This window comes from Felis catus, chromosome C2, assembly GCF_018350175.1.
Source record: "Felis catus isolate Fca126 chromosome C2, F.catus_Fca126_mat1.0, whole genome shotgun sequence".
Taxonomy (NCBI): domain Eukaryota; kingdom Metazoa; phylum Chordata; class Mammalia; order Carnivora; family Felidae; genus Felis; species Felis catus.
The window spans coordinates 54552711-54572863 of record NC_058376.1 but is presented as its reverse complement, the minus strand read 5'-3'; the positions used below and the strand labels follow the sequence as shown (position 1 = coordinate 54572863).

Here is a 20153-nt window from a genome sequence, read left to right as displayed (position 1 = left end):
CTGCAGATACCTCTGATCACAGAATCTCAGAATATATTAGGACTGTTAAGTATCTTCTAAGGCTAAAATATGATTCTATGAGATTTCTTGAAAACAGTACAACCACAAACAGAAGTCCAGAAGGCTTACTAAAGCTATGTCTTTAATTTCTTGTTTCATAGTTAAAATCAAGAAGGACTAAGGTAGTTGTTAATCTGCATCATATAGTAGAGCATTACTTCTTCAATTTGAGTGGGCAGTGGAATCCCTGGAGGTCTTGTTAAATGAAACACAGATTGTTGGGTCCCATTCCCAGAGTTTCCAATTCTGTAGGTCTGGAGTGGGCCTCCAGAATTCATATTTGTAAAAGTTCACCGGTGATATTGATGCTGTTCATCTGAAGATCACACTCCGAGAACCAGTACTGTAAGGCAATGGTGTTCTTCTACATCATGTTTTATTGGGAAACTGCGACAGCTACTCTAGTATGAATCACTAGCTTAATCCAATTTGGTATTTTTAAAGTCTTGTAAGTTTAAATTAAATATTGCAAATGCATTTAATTAACCATCAATTATCTTCAAACAAAATAATATGGTGGAACAATCTTGAAGTCATAGCTATCTGATTTGGAAATACATTAGAGATTATTATTGGGAGTGAAGGCTATAGATTTCCCTTCCTCATTATGTATACAATCATTAACAATGATTTGCATTTTTAAGGAATATTTATTTAGCATTCTGAATGCTAAATAATAAGGGATATTTAGTTAGCTTTCAAAACTAAGAAGCTACGAAAAATCAAGACATAAAAAGTATATTACGTAGGTTGAAGAAGTAATTACATTTTCCCTTCAGAAAAGAATAACTTTTTTTTTTAATTTTTTTTTTTCCCCCAACGTTTATTTATTTTTTTTGGGACAGAGAGAGACAGAGCATGAACGGGGGAGGGGCAGAGAGAGAGGGAGACACAGAATCGGAAACAGGCTCCAGGCTCTGAGCCATCAGCCCAGAGCCTGACGCGGGGCTTGAACTCACGGACCGCGAGATCGTGACCTGGCTGAAGTCAGACGCTTAACCGACTGCGCCACCCAGGCGCCCCCAGAAAAGAATAACTTTTGATTCAGTTACTAAGTTATAAAACTCAAGCCAAGAGCTGGAAAAAAAGATAAATAAGACAAGATCCAGGACCAAGGAACTTACTGTCTGTGGAGGGGGGAGAAAGAGAGAAAAGCAAATTAATTAAAAAAGCAGTATGATGACTATTACAAGGAGCCAGTGTTACAGTGAAGCACTAGTGGAAGGGTGGAAGCTCACCAAAGTCTCCCTAGAAACCGTGTTGTCTGAGCTAGATTCTGAAAGATGAATCAGAATGTGTCAGGTAGTCAATGGAGAGACACGGAAACCGAAAAAGGATTAAGGCTCGATGACTGACTGATGTACAGTTCAATAGCACTGATAGATATAAGACTAGAACATGGACCCAGGACATGAGGTTGTAGAAGTAGGTATGGACGGACGTACTTCATGAAGAATGTGCTCTGTCATGTAAAATAACATGCATTTAATCCTATAAATAAGTAGTTGCAGACTGTAAAAAACAAAACAAAACAAAACAAACAAAACAAAACAAAACAAAAAACACCTTAGGGGGAACAACATAGGTTATCATATTTTACTACAGATTATTTATTTTGCCAAATATGAATATTAAAAAATGTTGGCAACTACTATTTAATGTCACAATTATCTCATTAAATTAACCCCAAAAACGAATAAACAAATGAACAAATAGATAAAATTATATAAAAGTGAAAAACTCTCTATCCGGACTTAAATTTTTCTTTCACCAGGGCCCAGTAATACTTTGTAACAAATCAACACTTGTACCAGACCAGGATATGGAAACCACAGCTGGATGCAATAGAGAGCCATGAGTGGTTTTCAGCATAGAAGAGACATCACCAGATTTGTATTTTAGGATAACTCCTATCAGCAGTGTAAAGCATGAATTATAATATCAAAACGAGAAGCAATCCAAACTAGAGAAACCATTTCAAAGTTCATTTCAGCTGTCCAGGTGAGAAAGGAGACAGGGCTGAATTAAGGCCGTAATGATAAGAATGGAGAAGTGAGAACACAGACAGTATTTATTTATGAGGTAGAGCCAAGACAGTTGGTATCCAATTGGATTTAACGGTTAAAAAAGGAAGAGTGCTTCTACCTTTAGTGGCAAGATTCCTTCATACACACCAGAGAATGCTTTTTCGCAAATGAGAGAAATTAGATAGGGTTGGGAGCAGAAAGATCGGTATCGAGTAGGCAAAATGTCAGGTGGTTCTCAGCAGAGAAGTCTTGGCTGGGATTATGAACTGAGGTAAGAATACAAAGAAGGCAAGACTAGAAAAGTGGATGAGATCACCAGGTGTGGACTGAAAAGAGAAGGGAATTCAATGATTCCATTCTTTCTCTCAGTAACTGCGTACTGGGCAACTGATAGGGACCAGGCACTGTTCTAGGTGGTGCGGGTAAATCCATGAGCATATGAATTCCCTGCCTTCATGAAGGAGAAGAACAGCACAGCCAGCCTTTCATTCTGAACGGATCCCTCTGGCTGCTCTGTTGAGCAAAGACTGGAAAAGCAAGAGCAGAGGCAGGCAGAGCAGTAGGATATATGCTAATCTGCACTAGAAATGGTGGTGGCTTGGACCAAGGAGGCTGTGGCGACCTTGCTAAGGAGGAGTCAAACTGAGAACATATGTAGAAGGTATGGCTTGAGAATATGCTAATAGATGGATGGATGCATATGAGACATGAGCAAAAGAAAACAGATAAGCTTTCTGATCTCACCAACCAGAAAGTTGGGGGCTCCCATTTACTGAGAAAGGGAAGATACACGATGATGGGGTTCAAAGTTTCATTTTGAACACATTCAGACGGAGGTTCTGATTGGAGATCTAAGTGGATATGTCAAGAAAACAGTCAAAAATATCAGTGTAGAATTTAAGGATTGAGAAAGAAATTAAGAAGCCCACAGTGGGCCACCTGGGTGGCTCAGTAGGGTTAAGCGTCTGAGCGTCTCATCAGGTCGTGATCTCACAGTGCATGAGTTTGAGTCCTACATTGGGCTCTGTGTGGACAGTGAGGAGCCTGTTTGGGATTCTCTCTCTCTTTCTCTCTCTCTCTCTCTGCCCCTCTCCTGCTCGCTCTTTCTCTTTCTCTCAAAAAATAAACAAAAATTAATTTTTTCTTAAAACAAGCCCAGAGAACACCAATATTTGAGGGCAGAATAATGGAGGGGCATCAAGAGAATGAAGGTAGGAAGGTGAGGCTGGGAGTAGAAACAGTAACAGAAGGCAGCCTCCAGGACCAAGTGATCGACAGGCACAAATATGTCAGAAAGATCAAATCAGTATCAACTTGGCAATGTCCTCAAATAGAATGAGTAATAGTGGTCTCTCTGAAAAGAGAAGGGGAAGGAAAAGATGGGTGAGTGAAATAAGTATACAGATGAGTAGAGGAAGCTGAAGGAATCGTTTCTGGCGGCCTCTATTTTCTCTGTAAAAGAGGAGAAAAAGATCAACAGTGAGAGAGACTATAAAGAGGATCCAGATAAGATGTCTGAGAAACAGGAAAAACAGAAAAAAATGGAAGCTGACCCAAGCCTAGAACAAAAGACTGAATGGATGTCAAAGGTCTGCAGGATACTAAAAACAGGCTTATAAAAGTTGTAGTGACACGAAATATGTACTCATTTATTCTTCCATTGAACATACATCTATTCAATACTTGCTCTGTGCCAGGCATCATTCTAGGTTCCAAGGAGTAAGAGGAGGATATGTGGGGCAAGACCTCTGCTCTTACTGAGCTTATATTCTAGTCTGGCAAGACAGACATACACAGGTATACAGCTAAGCACAAGTTAAATGGTAAGAAACGCCAGGAAGGAAATCCTTGGACATGGAATGAGTTGGGTGGGAGGGTCACCTGAGATGATGAAGCCCCATCTCTTGGGGAGGTAGTCCTTGTGCTGAGAGCTGAATGAGGAGGAGGAGGAACCAGTTCCGCGTAGACTTGGAGGAATGTGTGGCTTTCTAAAGTCACCTGCATGGCTGTGTGACCTTCTAAATGAGAGCTGGCTGCTTAAGCATGAGACCAGAGAAGGGGACGGAGAGGACTGACTGACCACGGAGGACTGGTGGGGTGAAAACAGCCAGATGTCATGAAGGCAGTGGAGATGAGGGCCGGAGCAGCTGCAAGGCTGTCCACAGAGGCAGGGCTAGGCTGAAGCAGAGAGAGGCCAGAGGGGCAACGAGGTGGGTGCCAGGCAAGTGCATCAAATTTTATAAATACCCCTATCTCCACTGCATTGGAGTGCTACCATATTACCTGAAAATTATTAGTTAATAGACAGAAATACCACTGAAGAAGATCGGTTTCTGTCTAAATGATTAGGAAGTACAGATACTTTAGGAACCCTCAATATCTGGAATAAACCTATACATTAAGTAGTTAAATAGGATTCAAGTTATACAGACTTTTAGAAATGCATCTTTCTCACCAATCACTGCAGTTTCTGGAATGAATATTCAAAACTTGTATGTTAAACAGAAGAATTACCTTATCAATATCCTCCTCTTCGTCTTCCTCTTCCTCCTCTTCTGAAAAGTCAAGCAGTTTCTTTGCTAGCAATGGATGCCACTGAAGACACTTTCGTTTTGGTCGTTTTCCAGCCCCTTCTCCGTCTGCTGAGTGATCTTTATTTCTATTACTGCCTTTCATTACTGTGACCTGTGGTAAGGAAAAAAAGGAGAGAAACACAGAGAAATCAAAGTAAATTCGATTAAAATTTGTTTATTTAGCTTCCTTAGCTTTAATTGGATTATAGTTTTAATGACTAAAGTATCTACCAGCTCAGGCATTTACTGGATTCAGTAAGAATTCTAAGTACATAATCAAACATTCATTTTAGTTGGCTGAATGGAGCTAATAAAATTTGCCTTTTGTGAAATCTACTTCCTTCCACTCCATAACTTCAGACCTCAAAACCCAAATACAGCAGTAGGATGCCTACAAGTTACTGTCACCTGTTCACACTTACTCAGGGTAGTGTTTCTCAAAGCTGTGCATCAGAAGACTGTGAAAAGATGGAGAGAAGAGGTGCTCACAGAGGTGGCCCTCCATACATTCTCCAATGGCTCCCATTTGATTGTAATAATTTATGTTTTGCACTCTACCATAAGATAAATCTGAGCCTGGAGGGTTAGTAAGCAGAAAAAATACTCTGTAAGAATCAAACGTTTGGATTAAAATAAAACTATTTCACAAGATGACACACAATGTTTAAAAAGTAGCTGTGTGCAGCCTCCAAGGACCCAGTGCATGAAGTCACTGTAGGTCACTTAGCAAGATGAGCACCCTCTGTCCCCATCTGTGACACACATAATCACAAATATTTTGCATCTCTTCATTACATATGCACCCGAATCCAGTAACCAAGTTTTGCTCCCTAGGCTTTTTGTTCTTGCTCTTCCCCTAAAAGGTGATAAGCAATGACCAGCCTATGATGTGACAAAATCTTTTCAGAAGCCTAGAAACTAAGTTACTTTTGGATGACTTGAAAAACATTTTTTCTTAAAGATAAAAACAACACACATTCATATTTGTGCTAAAAATAGCACAAAATGAGGTTTGCATTCTCCATCACACCCAGCACCACAGCCAAGAGGTAAATCACACATGTCAATTTCTTATATGCATTCTCACAGTATTTTCCTAGTTCAATAGTTCTCATTCATTCATTTTAAGTAACAATATACAAATTATTGTCCATATGTACTCATGCAAAAATTCAAATATCCAAATGCTATCAACTTAAATGGTTCATGCTGACGATTACAAACACAAACACAGTTGCTGATATCACAGAAAAGTATAGCCTTTTTGGTCAGTAAAAGTGTGCATTGGTCCAAATGCTTGCAAAGTGGTATCAATAAACTTCTAATGCCATGTTGCTAAAACTAGATTTTCATAAAGTTTCAAGATTCTTTCTGTTCTGAAGCCTTTGAAACAACATGGCATAGGCAAATTTATCCTGTCTGTCATTGTTTCATGTTTCATGCTTAGGTCTTCTCATTTCAAAACAAAACAAAAAAAATCATTAATCTTTCTCTCTAGAACTGGCATGATTTCATTATAAAAAAGAATTTTAATACTGGACCAATTCATTCTGATAAAGGAAATAAGGATCTTATTCTTTTTTTCCCAAATAACTAGCCAACTCTCCCAACAGCATTTATTAACTAATCCAGCTTTTTCTCATTCCTTTGAAATGACCCTTTTATCCTACACTAAATTACTTTATGTGTACGTATCTATTTCTGGATTCTCTTCTGTCAATGATCATTTGCCTCTAACCTGTTTGCCTATCCTTTGACCAATTTTAAAAACCTTAGGGACTACATCATTCTGTATCTTCTTTTATATACAAATACAGCAGTAAACACACCCATTTAGAAATTTTAATTTGCACAGATCATGCTCATCTAAGCCAATACACCTTTACCATCCTCATTTTGTAATAACTACAGAATACTCCAAAATAAAAATGTACTGCAATTTATTCAATCATTCCAGTATTGATAATCAGATTATTTCTTGTGCTGCAGTAAAATCTTTATTTTAATAAAATTTTTTAAATCTCCATCTTCATAAAAATCTTCAATTTATTAAAAGCTATGTTTAGTCAAAAGAAGGAGGGAGAGGAAAAGAAAAACATGTTCCTATGGCCTTTTTAGCAAGAAACTTCTGCTGAGTCTCTGAAGCAATTATATGATTCATGTGGCTGCCTCGAGAGTGTAAAAAGTTACTGAAAACTCTAAATGGAATTAGTTATCGGCTATGCTCTTAATAAAGCAACAAAGGTTTCTCGTGAACTGATAGACCATAGACCATTTAACAATTCTCATCCTATCTACAAATAAAATTTGGCACAGGCAACCCAATTTCCAAAAATACCAATGCTATGTAGAGAGAAGAGGAAGCCGTTATTTTTGTGGCTTATTAATCACTTCAGGATGAGCTGCTTGAGTGGCAAGTAAACCCATATGGTGGCCCCAATATTTTCGGAGGTATAACATTTTTATGGCCTTTTGTTTTCCACTTAAAAAAAATCCCTTTGGGGTGCCTGGGTGGCGCAGTCGGTTAAGCGTCCGACTTCAGCCAGGTCACAATCTCGCAGTCCGTGAGTTCGAGCCCCGCGTCAGGCTCTGGGCTGATGGCTCAGAGCCTGGAGCCTGTTTCCGATTCTGTGTCTCCCTCTCTCTCTGCCCCTCCCCCGTTCATGCTCTGTCTCTCTCTGTCCCAAAAATAAATAAACGTTGAAAAAAAAAATTTTTTTTAAAATCCCTTTAACATTTCTTATAAGGCCGATTTAGTGGTTATGAACTCATTTAATTTTTGTTTGTTTGGGAAACTTTATCTCTCCTTTAATTCAGAATAATCTTGCCAGGTAGATTATTCTCAGTTGTAGGTTCCCCCCCGCCCCCCTTTCAATCCTTTGAATGTATCATGCCACTCCCTCCCTTCTGGCCTACAAATATTACTGCTAAATATTTGATGGGTCTTATAGGGGTACCCTTGTATGTAACTGGTTGCTTTTCTCTTGCTGCTTTTAAGATTCTCTTTAATTTTTGACATTTTAATTATGATGTGTCTTGGTGTGGATCTCTTTTGAATGCATCTGGTCAGGTGCTCTCTGTGTGTCTGTTTTCTTCTCCATGTTGGTGAAGTTTTCAGCTATTACTTCTTCAAGAAGTTTTTCCCTCTCTCTTCTCCTCCTGGCACCCCTATAATGTGAATGTTAGCATCCTGTTACTGTCCCAAAGGTTCCTTAAACCTTATTTTTTACAAAATGATTCCAGGAGTAGTGACTCATCACTTACATATAACACCCAGTGCTCATCCCAACAAGTGCTCTCCTTAGTGCATCCTTATTTTTTTCAATTGTTTTCTTTTTGCTGTTCATCTGGGGTGATTTCCACTACCCTGCCTTTTAGATGTCTGTTCTGTTCTGCATCATCTACTTTGCTGTTGATTCCCTTCAGTATATTTTTCATTTTGGTTATTGTATTCAGCTCTGACTGGTTCTTTTTATATTTTCCTTCTCTTTGTTGAAGTTCTCACTGGGCTTATTCATTCTTCTCCCAAGTTTGGTGACCATCTTTATGACCATTATTTTGAACTATTATTTATCAGGCACACTTTGTTTCATTTAGTTCCTTTTCTGAGGTTTTGTCTTTCATTTGGAACATATAATTTTGCCTGACTTTCTGTGTTTGTTTGTATGTATTAGTAGGTCAGCTAAGTCTCCTGGTCTTGAAGAAGTGGCCTTACATAGAAAGTTTCCTGTGGGACCTAGAAGTGCAATGCTCCCTGGTCACCAGGACCAAGTGTTCCAGGGGTGTCTCCTGAGTGGGTGGTGTACAACCTCCCGTAGTGGCTAGATTGGAATAGGTGCAGGTGCTCTAGTCAAAGGGCTGGCCCCCAGCCTGGTTGGCTGCAGTGTCTGGCCATGCTATGGTAGCACTAATGGGTGCGCCTGGACTCCAGTGTAGCTGGCTGAGAGGCCTGGCTACTGTGGTATTGCTGAGCAGGGCTGGCCCCTTGTGTGGCTGGCTGGGAAGATTGTTTATGACTGTTGTGGTCATGCTAGTGAATGGGACTGCCTCCCTCCCTGAATGCCAGCTGCTTTGTGGGGACTCTAATCCAGGCTGAGGCTGTATGCTGGGTGCAGTGGGGCAGGATCTTTTGCGGGGGGGGGGGGCGGAAGGGGACACACACAGAGGTTTCAGCCAAGGGCTCTTGCTGAGTGTAGTGAGGTAGACCCACTCTGGGGGAGGCTGGGGGTGCTAGTCCTGGCCAAGGTAACTTGCTGGGACAGAGGCTGCCTGGTGGTGGGGAGTGGCAGGAGAGTGGGAGCCACTTTGCTGGGTTGCAGTCTCAGCGAAGGCTGCCCACCAGGGCAGGAGCCCCTTTGGAGGGATGCCTTCTGGGGTGAGTCAGCAGAGGAATGCAGGGGGAGGAATGAGCAGTGCTAACAAGGTAGACGGAGAGTATCAGAAATGGCTCCCACAAGCGACAGGCTAGCTAGGTCAAAGGAAAGAAAAATGGTGCCTTCCGGTGAGTGCTTCCATTCCCAGAGAAATTTCCTACAGATCCCTGCTGCTCTGGCATATATCCTAAAATGAGTCAAAAAACATTCTTCATGTATGGCCCAGGTGTTTTTCAAACTGCTCTCTGCTGGGTCTTAGAGCAAGTGAGATTGTGCATGAGTCCTTTAACAGCAGAGTCCTAGTTTCCCATAGCCCTCTGCTCACCTGTTGTTAAGCCCTGCTGACTTTCAAAGCCAGACATTATGGGGGCTCATCTTCCTGGAGTAGGGGACTGCCTGATGTGGGGCTGGACCTCCTTGCTCCTCAGAGAGAACCTCTGTGTTGGTGATATCCCTGCTGTGTCTCTGCCCCTCCTACCCTTCTCGGTGTGGCTTTTTCTTTTTATCTTTAGTTGTAGAAGACCTGTTCTGCTAGTCTTCAGAGAGAGTTGTTCCATATATAGTTGTAGTCTGAGTATGTGGTCTGTGGGAGGAGGTCAGCTCAGAATCATCCTACTCTGCATCTTAATCCTATCTTTGTTTATGTAACACACTTTTTATTTATTTTTATTAAAAAAATTTTTTTTTCTTAATGTTTTTATTTATTTTTGAGACAGAGAGAGACAGAGCATGAGCAGGGAAGGGGTAGAGAGAGAGGGAGACACAGAATCGGAAGCAGGCTCCAGGCTCTGAGCCATCAGCACAGAGCCCGATGCGGGGCTCGAACTCACAGACTGTGAGATCATGACCTGAGCCGAAGTCGGACGCTCAACTGACTGAGCCACCCAGGTGCCCCTGTAACACACTTTTTAAATAAAAGAAATCAATGGGAGACTAATTAATTATGCTATTTAATTATGTGTGACTGTGTTTAAGTACATGTGCCTGTGTGTGTGTGTGTGTGTGTGTGTGTATGTGTATAATTTTAATATTCAAAGACAAAATAGTATATATCAAGAATTAAATTAATGGACGGTACATGTGGCTTTGGGGTTCAGAATAATCACATTCACACATGATTTCTTTCCCACGTAGTGGACATGCCACTATAGATACTGTATGTCTTTTCTGATAATCTGCAAGTTAATCTCTCCTTCCCCAGAAATCCACTAGACTTTGCACGGCTAACGACACCACATTTTCCCTTTATTACAATTATATGGATACATCCTACCTCCCTCACTAGGCCTTTTATTAATGATCCAAGACTATTTACCTTTATGTGCTCAGAAGCATCCTGGCTCAGACAGTTGTGAGAGTTGTTACAAGCAACCATATGAATCCCTGCACTAAATGGTAATAATTCATTGTTTTCATACATCCAAATGGCTTAAAAATTAACCCCGTATCTCTCATTCCCTGAATTCAGATATTTTCTCTTGATTGGGAAAAAAAGGGTGACTGAAAACTACGTGTAACTGTGACATGCAAACTGCGGTGGCATGTGGTGTGTAAGAACCATCGGCCACCTGAGCTGTGGAAGAAGAACAAAGGAAGAGGGACAGAAATATCTTTACCATTCATTACAGATGAAAACGTGAACAAATGAACTGGACATGATATACTTTGGACAAAATAGTCAGGAAACGTGTAACGGATGTAATGACTGTGAAATACCTCCAACTATAAACTGGATACTTTAATAATTGATAGTTATCTGATTACTTTTTAATTTCTTACAGATCAGTTTTCAAACAGTTGAAAGGAAGCAAAAGAGTGGGGGGAAATGATGCTCCTGATGATCAGTCAGAAGTAATGAGAAAATAAGAAAGGACAATGAAAAGAAAGGATGAAGAAAAAGTAGAAGAGACAAAGAAGGCAGACTTTTGAGACTTAAGCCCATTACTCTTCTTATTTCAACAATAAAGAGAAAACTGTTAATTTCTGACAGTAACAGAGGCTTCCACTTGTAATTATTTTGCCACTAAAAACCCCATGTATTATAAAGTTTGACTTCCTGTTCTTGAACAAGAACAAATTAAGCTAACCATCTATACACAACAAACGAAGCAACGGGCAGACTTTATTTAAAAGGGGTCATTTTCCATTCTGCACTGCAACTCCAGAATAACTGAAATCAGATTATTTAACTATCAGTGGACTCTACTTGAAAGACTCAGTACCATCAAATTATGCTGCTGAGATGGTCAAATCACAGAAGCTAAAGGTCCTGATCCAAAATCCTGAATATTATTTATCTTGTAATAACAAACCAATCCGTGTGTGCCTTCCTATGCCAAGATGAGTGACTCTAATTAGATAATCACTGTTTAACTAAATACAAGCCAACTTGGTGATAAATTTAAAAAAAGTTAATTTAACTATTATTCAGGTTTTCATTTTATTTATTTTTAAATGTTTATTTACTTTTGACAGAAAGAAAGCATGAGCAGGGGAGGGGCAGAGAGGGAGGAGGACAGAGGATCTGAAGCAGGCTCTGTGCTGATAGCAGAGAACCCGATGCAGGTCTCGAATTCCCAAACCATGGGATCATGACCTGAGCCCAAGTCGGACACTTAACCAACTGAGCCACCAAGGCGCCCCTTAACTGTATTACTCAAAAGTAAGCTCACTCATGAAGACTTTACTGAGGTCAAAATCCTTCATGAGGATTTTAAAGAAGAAATGTCACAAAAGAAACGGTACAAACCAAACACCACACTTCACAAAAGAAAACAATGGACACTGAAGCCTGGCAGGTTTCATTTGGAATCCTGCGTCTGCCACTAACTACTTGTTATAAAGTTATTAATCTTGCTAACCTTTCCTCACATGTTGAAACTGAATAATAGCTCTACTGTGAGAACACTTTATGTGTAATACCCAGCACAGAATCTGGCACCCAGAAAGCTCTCACTCTGTGTTAGTAAATCCTCCCTTTTCCCACAGGCTTTTTAGAGGGAGTATGGGTTTTAACTGACAGCCTCAGCTTGCTTAAACTCAGCCGAAGATACTGTTCAAAGAGAACACATGTCTTCCATTTAACCATAGCCCACGTGCTTCCCAGATGATAGAGTCCCCAGACTCCAAAACTGAAAAAGAAAGATGGAAAGTTTCCTTTCCTTTGTCTGTGTGATATACAGTCAGAAACAGTTCCTTGGCACAGTCATACATTTTGTGAATGAGATCCTCTCAGTCTTTCTATCATCTTGTCTTACAACGTCGGCAATCAGTACACTTCAGTCTTTAAAACACTGTGTGAACTGAATGCTGTCACAGGGGCATTTTAGAGTTTAAACTGTTTCCTAAATGTCCCAGTAAAATCCCATCCAAATCATATTAATGGAAATTCAGACCCAGTGAGACAGGGGAAGGTAAAAGAGGCCCATGAAATCTCAGTGTTGGACACCACACATTCTAACAACAAATAAGGCCTCCCCTAGGTCCAACTAGGACGGCCAACCTTCACAATTCTCTCATGTCTACAGAGAAGAGAAAAAACCACCCAAAGAGACAGCGACAAATGGTGGCTGCAGAGTTCCATGCAAACTAGACTGACCTGCTTAAAATCTTCCTTACAGGAAGCCCTGCTACTTTCAAGACACACCTTGCTTCTGTCTTTCCATCGGGTCCTGCTGACAGAGAAGCTGGCAAACACATCAACTCTGAAGCCCTTGCTCCCCCCAACATTCTCCCATTTTCTGTCAAAGTTCTTCTCATCCTCCAAGGCCCAGGTCACATATCCCTTCCTCTCTAAGGCTTTCTATAAAATATCTTAAAAATCCATCACTCTCTGCTCTTTGATTGTACTTGATCTTATTAGGTCAGTGTTTTACAGTTTGCTTTACCTGTGCCAACCTCCTACCCGCTCCCCAAAAAACCCAGGATGCAAACTTCTACAGGGGAGGTGCCATGGTTTCTTCCTTTTCCGTCCCGGGGAGTGGCACTGAGCCTGGTACACAGCAGGCCCTGAAAAAGTACTGCTAATCATTTCCTCACCTAACACTTAACCACATATAACAACTGCCCAGAACGATGTGTTCCTAGCAATAATTTTTAAAACAATACTAGTATGCAGCTACTATTTATAGTTCCTATGTACTTAATGTTCATTATCTCATTTAGTCCTCACAAGAAACCTCTGAGGCAGGTACTACTATGAATCCCACCTGGAGAAGCTGAGGGCTAAGTAACTTGCCTTGGGTCCCACAGTTAGCCACGGAGAAGATGGCATCAGAATCAGGAAGCCTAACTCAAGAGCCCAAACACTTACACAGGAAACGGATCTAACGGAAAGCCTTCCATCTGTTGACTCTCGGGGCACTTTCCATAGGACAAAGTAGCTAATGGGCCATGGAAATACCAAAAGGGAGCGCCGAGGGGATGGAAAGTGAACACTTCCAGGCTTCACAGCAGAAAAGTGAGTGCACATCTCTGATGACTCTAAGTGACAAATTAGATTAACTCAAGTTCTTTGAAGATAAAAGCCTTACAAGTGCTCATCTTTACTATTTATTATAATTCTAATGACAATTCTTCTTAACTGTAGACAGATTAAATGAAAAATACCTCACTCAATAAAGTAATACTCTCATTATAGAAGCAATTCAGTTACTCTATTCATGCAAAGAGTATCTTTAAAGGCACTCCTTATTGAAAAGCAGTAGCTCTTCAGGTTGAAACTTTAACTCTGTCAAGATGTTATCTATATGCTCTTCATGAATACTAATAAGGCACCCACTATTTAAAGGGCTTAGCTGTACTGGTAGTTCGGGTCCCTGTGCCCTTACTTCATGAAGGAGTATGTATTTTAAGATCCCTACTACACTTCCTCTCCATGACATTTATCCTTAGGAGAGCTTAATTTAACACACTGCTCTAGGCTGCAGAGACAGACAATAGCTACCTTAAAAGAGATAAAGTATCAAAAGGGGTGACTTACAGAGAAAAAGCTATTTACATACAGAATTCAACAGGTACATACATGTACCTCAAGAAGCCTAACTTTGTTTTCCTATAATTTTATGTTGTTTACATTCTTAATCAGAAAGTCACCAAATTTCTATTGCTCAACAGGCCTAGCATAACACATTTGCCTTCCTTCTAAATTAACAAAGGTTAGGACATAATTATCACACTGACAAGAATCTAAAGCACAAGATGACAAGTTCTTGAGTGTCCTCCTCATGTAGTCTAAGTGGAGCTGAACACATTATTTATTGATCACCTGGTGAGCTATGCATTGTGGGAATTAAGTGTTTAGCCTTACCTCCCATTCAGCTCACCACCCCCCACTGCCCTCCTGCCTGTAGGTATCTGTCCTGTTCGCCACACCCACCTGGTGCTTCTGAACTGCACTTCCTCTGCTCTCCAGACCTGCACACCAGACACCCCGGACTCACTATTCTACAAGCCTCTCTGAACTGCCATTTCTAAAAAGCTGTCTTTATTTCCCCCAATTCCTATTTCTTTCTTTCCTAAGCACCTTTTTGACCCACCACATTTAATGGCTGTGCCATATTTTTTGACACTTGATTATATGACAATTATCATTTTTTTCTGTACAGCATAATGATTTCATGTGAATTCCTCCCACAAAGACCCTTGAAGGTAATGAACATGCCAGATGCTTTTTTTCTGGATCTGTCAGAGCAAACATCCCCATACTAGACAGGGAGACGCTCGGAGAATACATGAAGAAGCAAACACAGAAATGATACTTTTAACCTTTCTAATTATGCTTGCCTTTACATTGTTTTACTAAAAAAAGAAGAGTTATATAAGACTTGAACAGGAAATAGAGAAGGAAAAGTAAAACCCCAGGAAAGGCTGTTCAGAAGGGAAAGGGAGAGACCAGAAGAAATACGCAAATTGACAAGGAGATGTAATAAATATAATGAAATCTAAGTCACTACCAAGCAGCTGTTGATACTAGTCTAAAGACACGTTCTATGTAGCCTTATTCCCATCTCTGGTTATTTGTCAATGACTCTTATTACTCTCTCAAACAGCAGATCATAGTACCTTCAGCTCAATAGCTCTCTTTTCCTTTCAGAACTGGATGGTAATAAACCCCAACTCTGAGCCCCTCCATTTCTCTTCCCTAGGTCTGCCCCAGGTTGCTGGCTGCTCCCCTGGTCTGACACTACCACACAGTTTCCAATCCCAAGTTGATCTTCAGGCTCGTCGGCAACCCTTTCTCACTCGTCTTATTCAGTCTTAACCAACCCACAGTTCCCATTATGAATTCTCAGGTTTTCCTCAACCCCTATTAATGATGAGTGAAGATAACAGTAATAATGAGATATATATGCATATATAAAATGCTTCTATATACATAATGCTTCTGTATATGTTGCTTCCTACAGACCAGAAACTAAGAGCTTTATATTAATTCTCTTAACTCACAACAAGCCTAAGAGGTAGGTACTATTATTATCTCCTCTTTACAGATGAGAAAACTGAATCACATAGAACATACAATTTGCCTCTTTAGTTTACAAATTAACGAGATTTTTTATTATATGCATTTGTCACATGGGTAGGACATAATCACACTGGCAAGAAGTTGAGTCACAAGAGGACAAACTCCTGGAGTCTCATTTACTGTCAGTGCAGTTGGACACATATTTACTGATCATCTAATGAGCCATACATTGTTTGTAAATTATATGATGTCCAAGATCCCAATGTTAGCACATAACTGGTAGAGCCAGTATTTGAACTCAGGAGGTCTAGCTTCAGAGTCTCTTCTTCCTGCCCATTATACAACATTGCCTTCTAATAACCAAATTTATTGAATGTTTGCTACAGGCTAATAAACACTTTACATGAAATAACTTCTTTAATCCTCAATACAACTCTGAGAGAAAGGTACTATATATGAAGCAATTAAGAATGACAAAGCTTCAGCAACATGCTTGAGCCACTCTGTCAGCACGTGGAGGAGGGGCCGGGTTTCAAACCTGGGATTTCTGCCCTCAGAGCATTCCATCACTTTTCCCTATTGTCCTTCCCACCACAATGCTAGCCATTCTAAGAAAATGCTTTTGCCTTCTGGTTCACAGGAAGGTCTTCTTTGTGTGAGCTCTCCCAAAGCTCCGCAAACTCTCAGTCTACCAATTCCAAAACTTGCATCTTTCTTCTTCCATTTTCTCTCAAAGGCAGAGATTCAAGGTCAACTTCTCTCATTCTCATTATGTGCTTTTTAATCTCTTATCCTGCTACCCTGGGCCACTAGTCTTTCAGTTTCTTTCTTTGATGAACCATTGATAAACTGTCAACAGTTCCTTCTAGTTAATACCTTCTCCTACACAATCTCAAGGCTAAAACACTCTTTGAATCCCCCTCCTCCCTTTGGCTAGTCCTCTTTAGTTTGTACAAAGTGGCCTCCAGCCATCAAGCCAGGAAGACTGCCTAACTCCAGGCCATGTAGCTAGCAGCCAAGAACTGGCTTGCCTGGTGCTAACATTGTTCACGGGCTCGACCTTGCACCTTATTTTCTGACTGGGCTCCTAATCTTCTTGGTTCTAAACCCCAGGATTAATTTCCTAGAAAGCTCTCCAACTCATTTCAACTCAAGACACGCTCTGGCTTCTCTACCTCACTATTATTCGCACTCACACCTTTGATTTTGAGCCTCTCAGAGAAAATACCTTGTCTGGGGCAGGCTTCCGACTCCACCATATACACCTGGGAAGAATGCCAGAACCTGGTGCACAGAACTGGACATTCCATCCCCTTGACATAAACCTCCAGCACGCACAGACATTTCTCTTTTTCCTCACCATAAATTCAAATCTTTGGAGTGCCTTCTTGCCCTGATATCCTCTCACCAAGTTCTGCCCCTTCTGCCTCATGTATGTGGTCCACTCCTCATTCAGCCCTACCACATTGATTCAGCAGTCAGCTCTTCCGGACTATAGCTGTGCTGACTTCAATTCTCCACACCACAAATGTCTGCTCAGGCTCTGCATGAATCTCTTCAACAGTCCTTTAATGTTCTCAGGAAAAAGTCCAACCTTCTTCCTTCATTTAACACACAAGACTGTTCCTGTCTTGGTCCCTGCTTGCTTTTATGGCTCAGGTTTCTCTGCTCTGTTATCACTTTAAAAGCTCTGCCTACACGGAGCCACATGCCATCACTTGGAATTTGCCATGGCCTCTGACCTCTCAGCATGTGCACAAGTGTCTCCTTGCAATGGGACTCAATCCTGCTTCGGGGCTTAGGTTGGATCTTACCTCAGGCCCGTTGGCCCTTTCTAGTCTGAGAGAGATGCTCCCCGTGAGTCCTCAAACACCTTACACTCAATAAGCCACAATGAAGGAGCCTGTTTTCTTCTTTATATCCCAAATGACTGTAACAGAGAACAGAGGCTATATAATGTTCACCATGGCATCTCAGGGCCTGACACAGAGCCAGGCACATTGTGGGCAAATACTGATTCAATGAATGAGCTCCAGGACTATCCCCTGCAGTCTATTCCTATCATTCTGTCCCCTCTCCTCATTGTCACCGCTTCTTTTCTACTTCATCCTCACTATGCCCTGCTCTTTTTTCCTGCTGAGATCTTCCAGCTCCAAAATTCCCAGCACCCAATCAACTAACATACTCAAACTGCCAAACCAGAACCTGGCAATTTTACTTGTTCAGAAATAGTTTCTATTCAGATGTCAAAATGACTCGTAATGAATAATTTGACCTCACAAGAGAAATAATTATCCATTCCCTATTCTCTTGTACCCATTGCTGAACACTGATTAATCTTCTGTGCACCAGTTTACAGACAGCCCTTTAAATTTTAAGAATGATCGCATGTATTCTTTTTTTTTTTTTAATTTTTTTTTCAACGTTTATTTATTTTTGGGACAGAGAGAGACAGAGACACAGAATCGGAAACAGGCTCCAGGCTCCGAGCCATCAGCCCAGAGCCTGACGCGGGGCTCGAACTCACGGACCGCGAGATCGTGACCTGGCTGAAGTCGGACGCTTAACCGACTGCGCCACCCAGGCGCCCCTGATCGCATGTATTCTTAAAAAGTAAATGTAGTAGGGGCGCCTGGGTGGCTTAGTAGGTTAAGCGTCTGATTTGGGCTCAGGTCATGATCTCACAGTTCATGAGTTCAAGCCCCACATCAGGCTCAGTGCTGACAGCTCGAAGCTTGGAGTCTGTTTTGGATTCTGTGTCTCCCCTTTTTCTCTGCCCCTTCCTCGCTCGTGCTCTCTCTCTCTCTCAAAAATAAATAAACTTTAAAAAAATTAAAAGTATTATACTTCATCTAAAATGATTGACTCACTTTGGTTTATATGACTTAGTTTTTGTTTGTTTTTTTTTTTCATTTAAAAATAATAATCAGCCTGGATGTCTTCCATCATTCTGCTCTCTAAATATAACATAAAAAATAACAAAAACCAAAAAAACCCAGAAACTGTGGTTCAGCAAAAAACCAACAATCTGTGATATCTCTATTTGGAATTTCTTTTTCCTAAGCTACTGCTCTTTATTCTAAAAAGACAGCAAACAACTTAAGTTACAGTTAAACTTATTTTACTTAATAAAGCAAAACCTCTTGTTTTAATGGCTATGAAACAAAAATCTTAATTTTTCCCAAAGTAAAAAAAAAACATTGACATATCTTATGCTAGTAGTCATAGATAGTATTTATTGAAATAGCTTATCCTAGCTTCTGCAATGCCTACCTGCGTTACACTTTGGCATGCTAGAATTGAGGTAACTCATTATTTACTAGATTACACATTACAAGGATGTAGGATGTCGCTGATCCTTAAATTCCCAAATACTTAGGGGAGCCTGGGTGGCTCAGTTGGTTAAGCGAAGACTCTTGATTTCGTCGCAGGTCATGATCTTGCGATTCAGGAGATTGAGCCCCATGTGGGATTCTGTGCTGACAGCACACAGCCTGCTTGGGATTCTCTCTCTGCCCCTCCCCTGCTCACTCGCTAGTACACACGCTCTCTGTCTCAAAATAAATAAATAAACTTAAAAAAAATTAAAAAATAATAAATTCCCAAATACTCAGAATACTGCCTTTAATATAATATGTATTTAATAAATATTGCTTAAAATTTGTGAATTTAATGATACTGTATCAAACTGAACATTTGTTAAGGAAATTAATTAGAATGCATAGGGAACTTTGATACATTTATATTTTCTGTTTGGAGTTAAGAAGAAAACTGTGTTTTATACTTGTTTCACTACTGGTGAAATTTTTTTCTTAAATATATTCCAATTTTCTGACATAATGTGCATGACACAAAAGTACTTGCTTGCTAAATCAGAGTCAGAACAGTGCCCTGTTCAGAACATTAGCCATTCCCTTTACATTCATTTCAGGTGGTATTCTTTTAACGTGTTTGGGCTGAATGTGCTCTGACCTCAGTGCCAAGTACTGAAAGCTTGTTTTTATTTTTAAAAATGTATTAACTTTATGACATTTGTTTCAAAAAGTTCTTCACACCACAGAATTAGCACACACAAAAAAGAAGTTTCTATTTGTATATCATTTGCCTTTTTTCCTTTTCTATTTTTCTATCATTCACCCAAGAAAGAATACAAACAGAAATTTTAGTAGGAGTCGTTTTAGTATCCTCCTTCCTTCTGTTTTCCTCTTATTCACAGTGTGAGAGTGGGCATTATTACCCACAAGATACATGTTTACTGAGGCATCTTGGAGTATTTTTCCTACAGCCCAATTTACATAAATCTCCCTCTGCTGGCTGAATTTTTATCTTCTGGCATCCTATTTAAATACAAAGGTAATGCTTTATAGTATAAACAAAAGCTCCTCTATAAAGAATTATAAACTATATAAACCTGACAAGTCACTTAAAAATCTTTTCTACATCATTAAGGATTGTGTTTGCTGATTTCAGAGAGAAGTAAAGTACTGAGTTTAAACAAAGAACTTTTCAAATTTAGTATCTTTTCCCCGCTGAGCAAGATTCTTAATTCTACTAAGACCATTTCTCATTAAGTTCTTTTTCTTAATTAAAAAAAAAATTTTTTTTTAAGTAAACTCTACCTCCAACATGGGGCCGAACTCATGACCCCAAGATC

The 20153-nt window shown here is 40.2% G+C and overlaps 1 protein-coding gene across 7 annotated transcripts in view; it reads right to left on the bottom strand.

Moving 5' to 3' along the window:
- BBX (BBX high mobility group box domain containing) overlaps positions 1-20153 on the bottom strand; it is a 286976-nt gene that overhangs the window by 101988 nt on the left and 164835 nt on the right. For all 7 annotated transcript variants that reach the window (XM_019839647.2, XM_003991606.5, XM_019839650.2 and 4 more), the window contains one exon: positions 4602-4772. In XM_019839647.2, the coding sequence (XP_019695206.1) occupies positions 4602-4763 (162 nt within the window). In that variant the 5' untranslated portion in view covers positions 4764-4772. The remainder of the gene's footprint in view (positions 1-4601; positions 4773-20153) is intronic.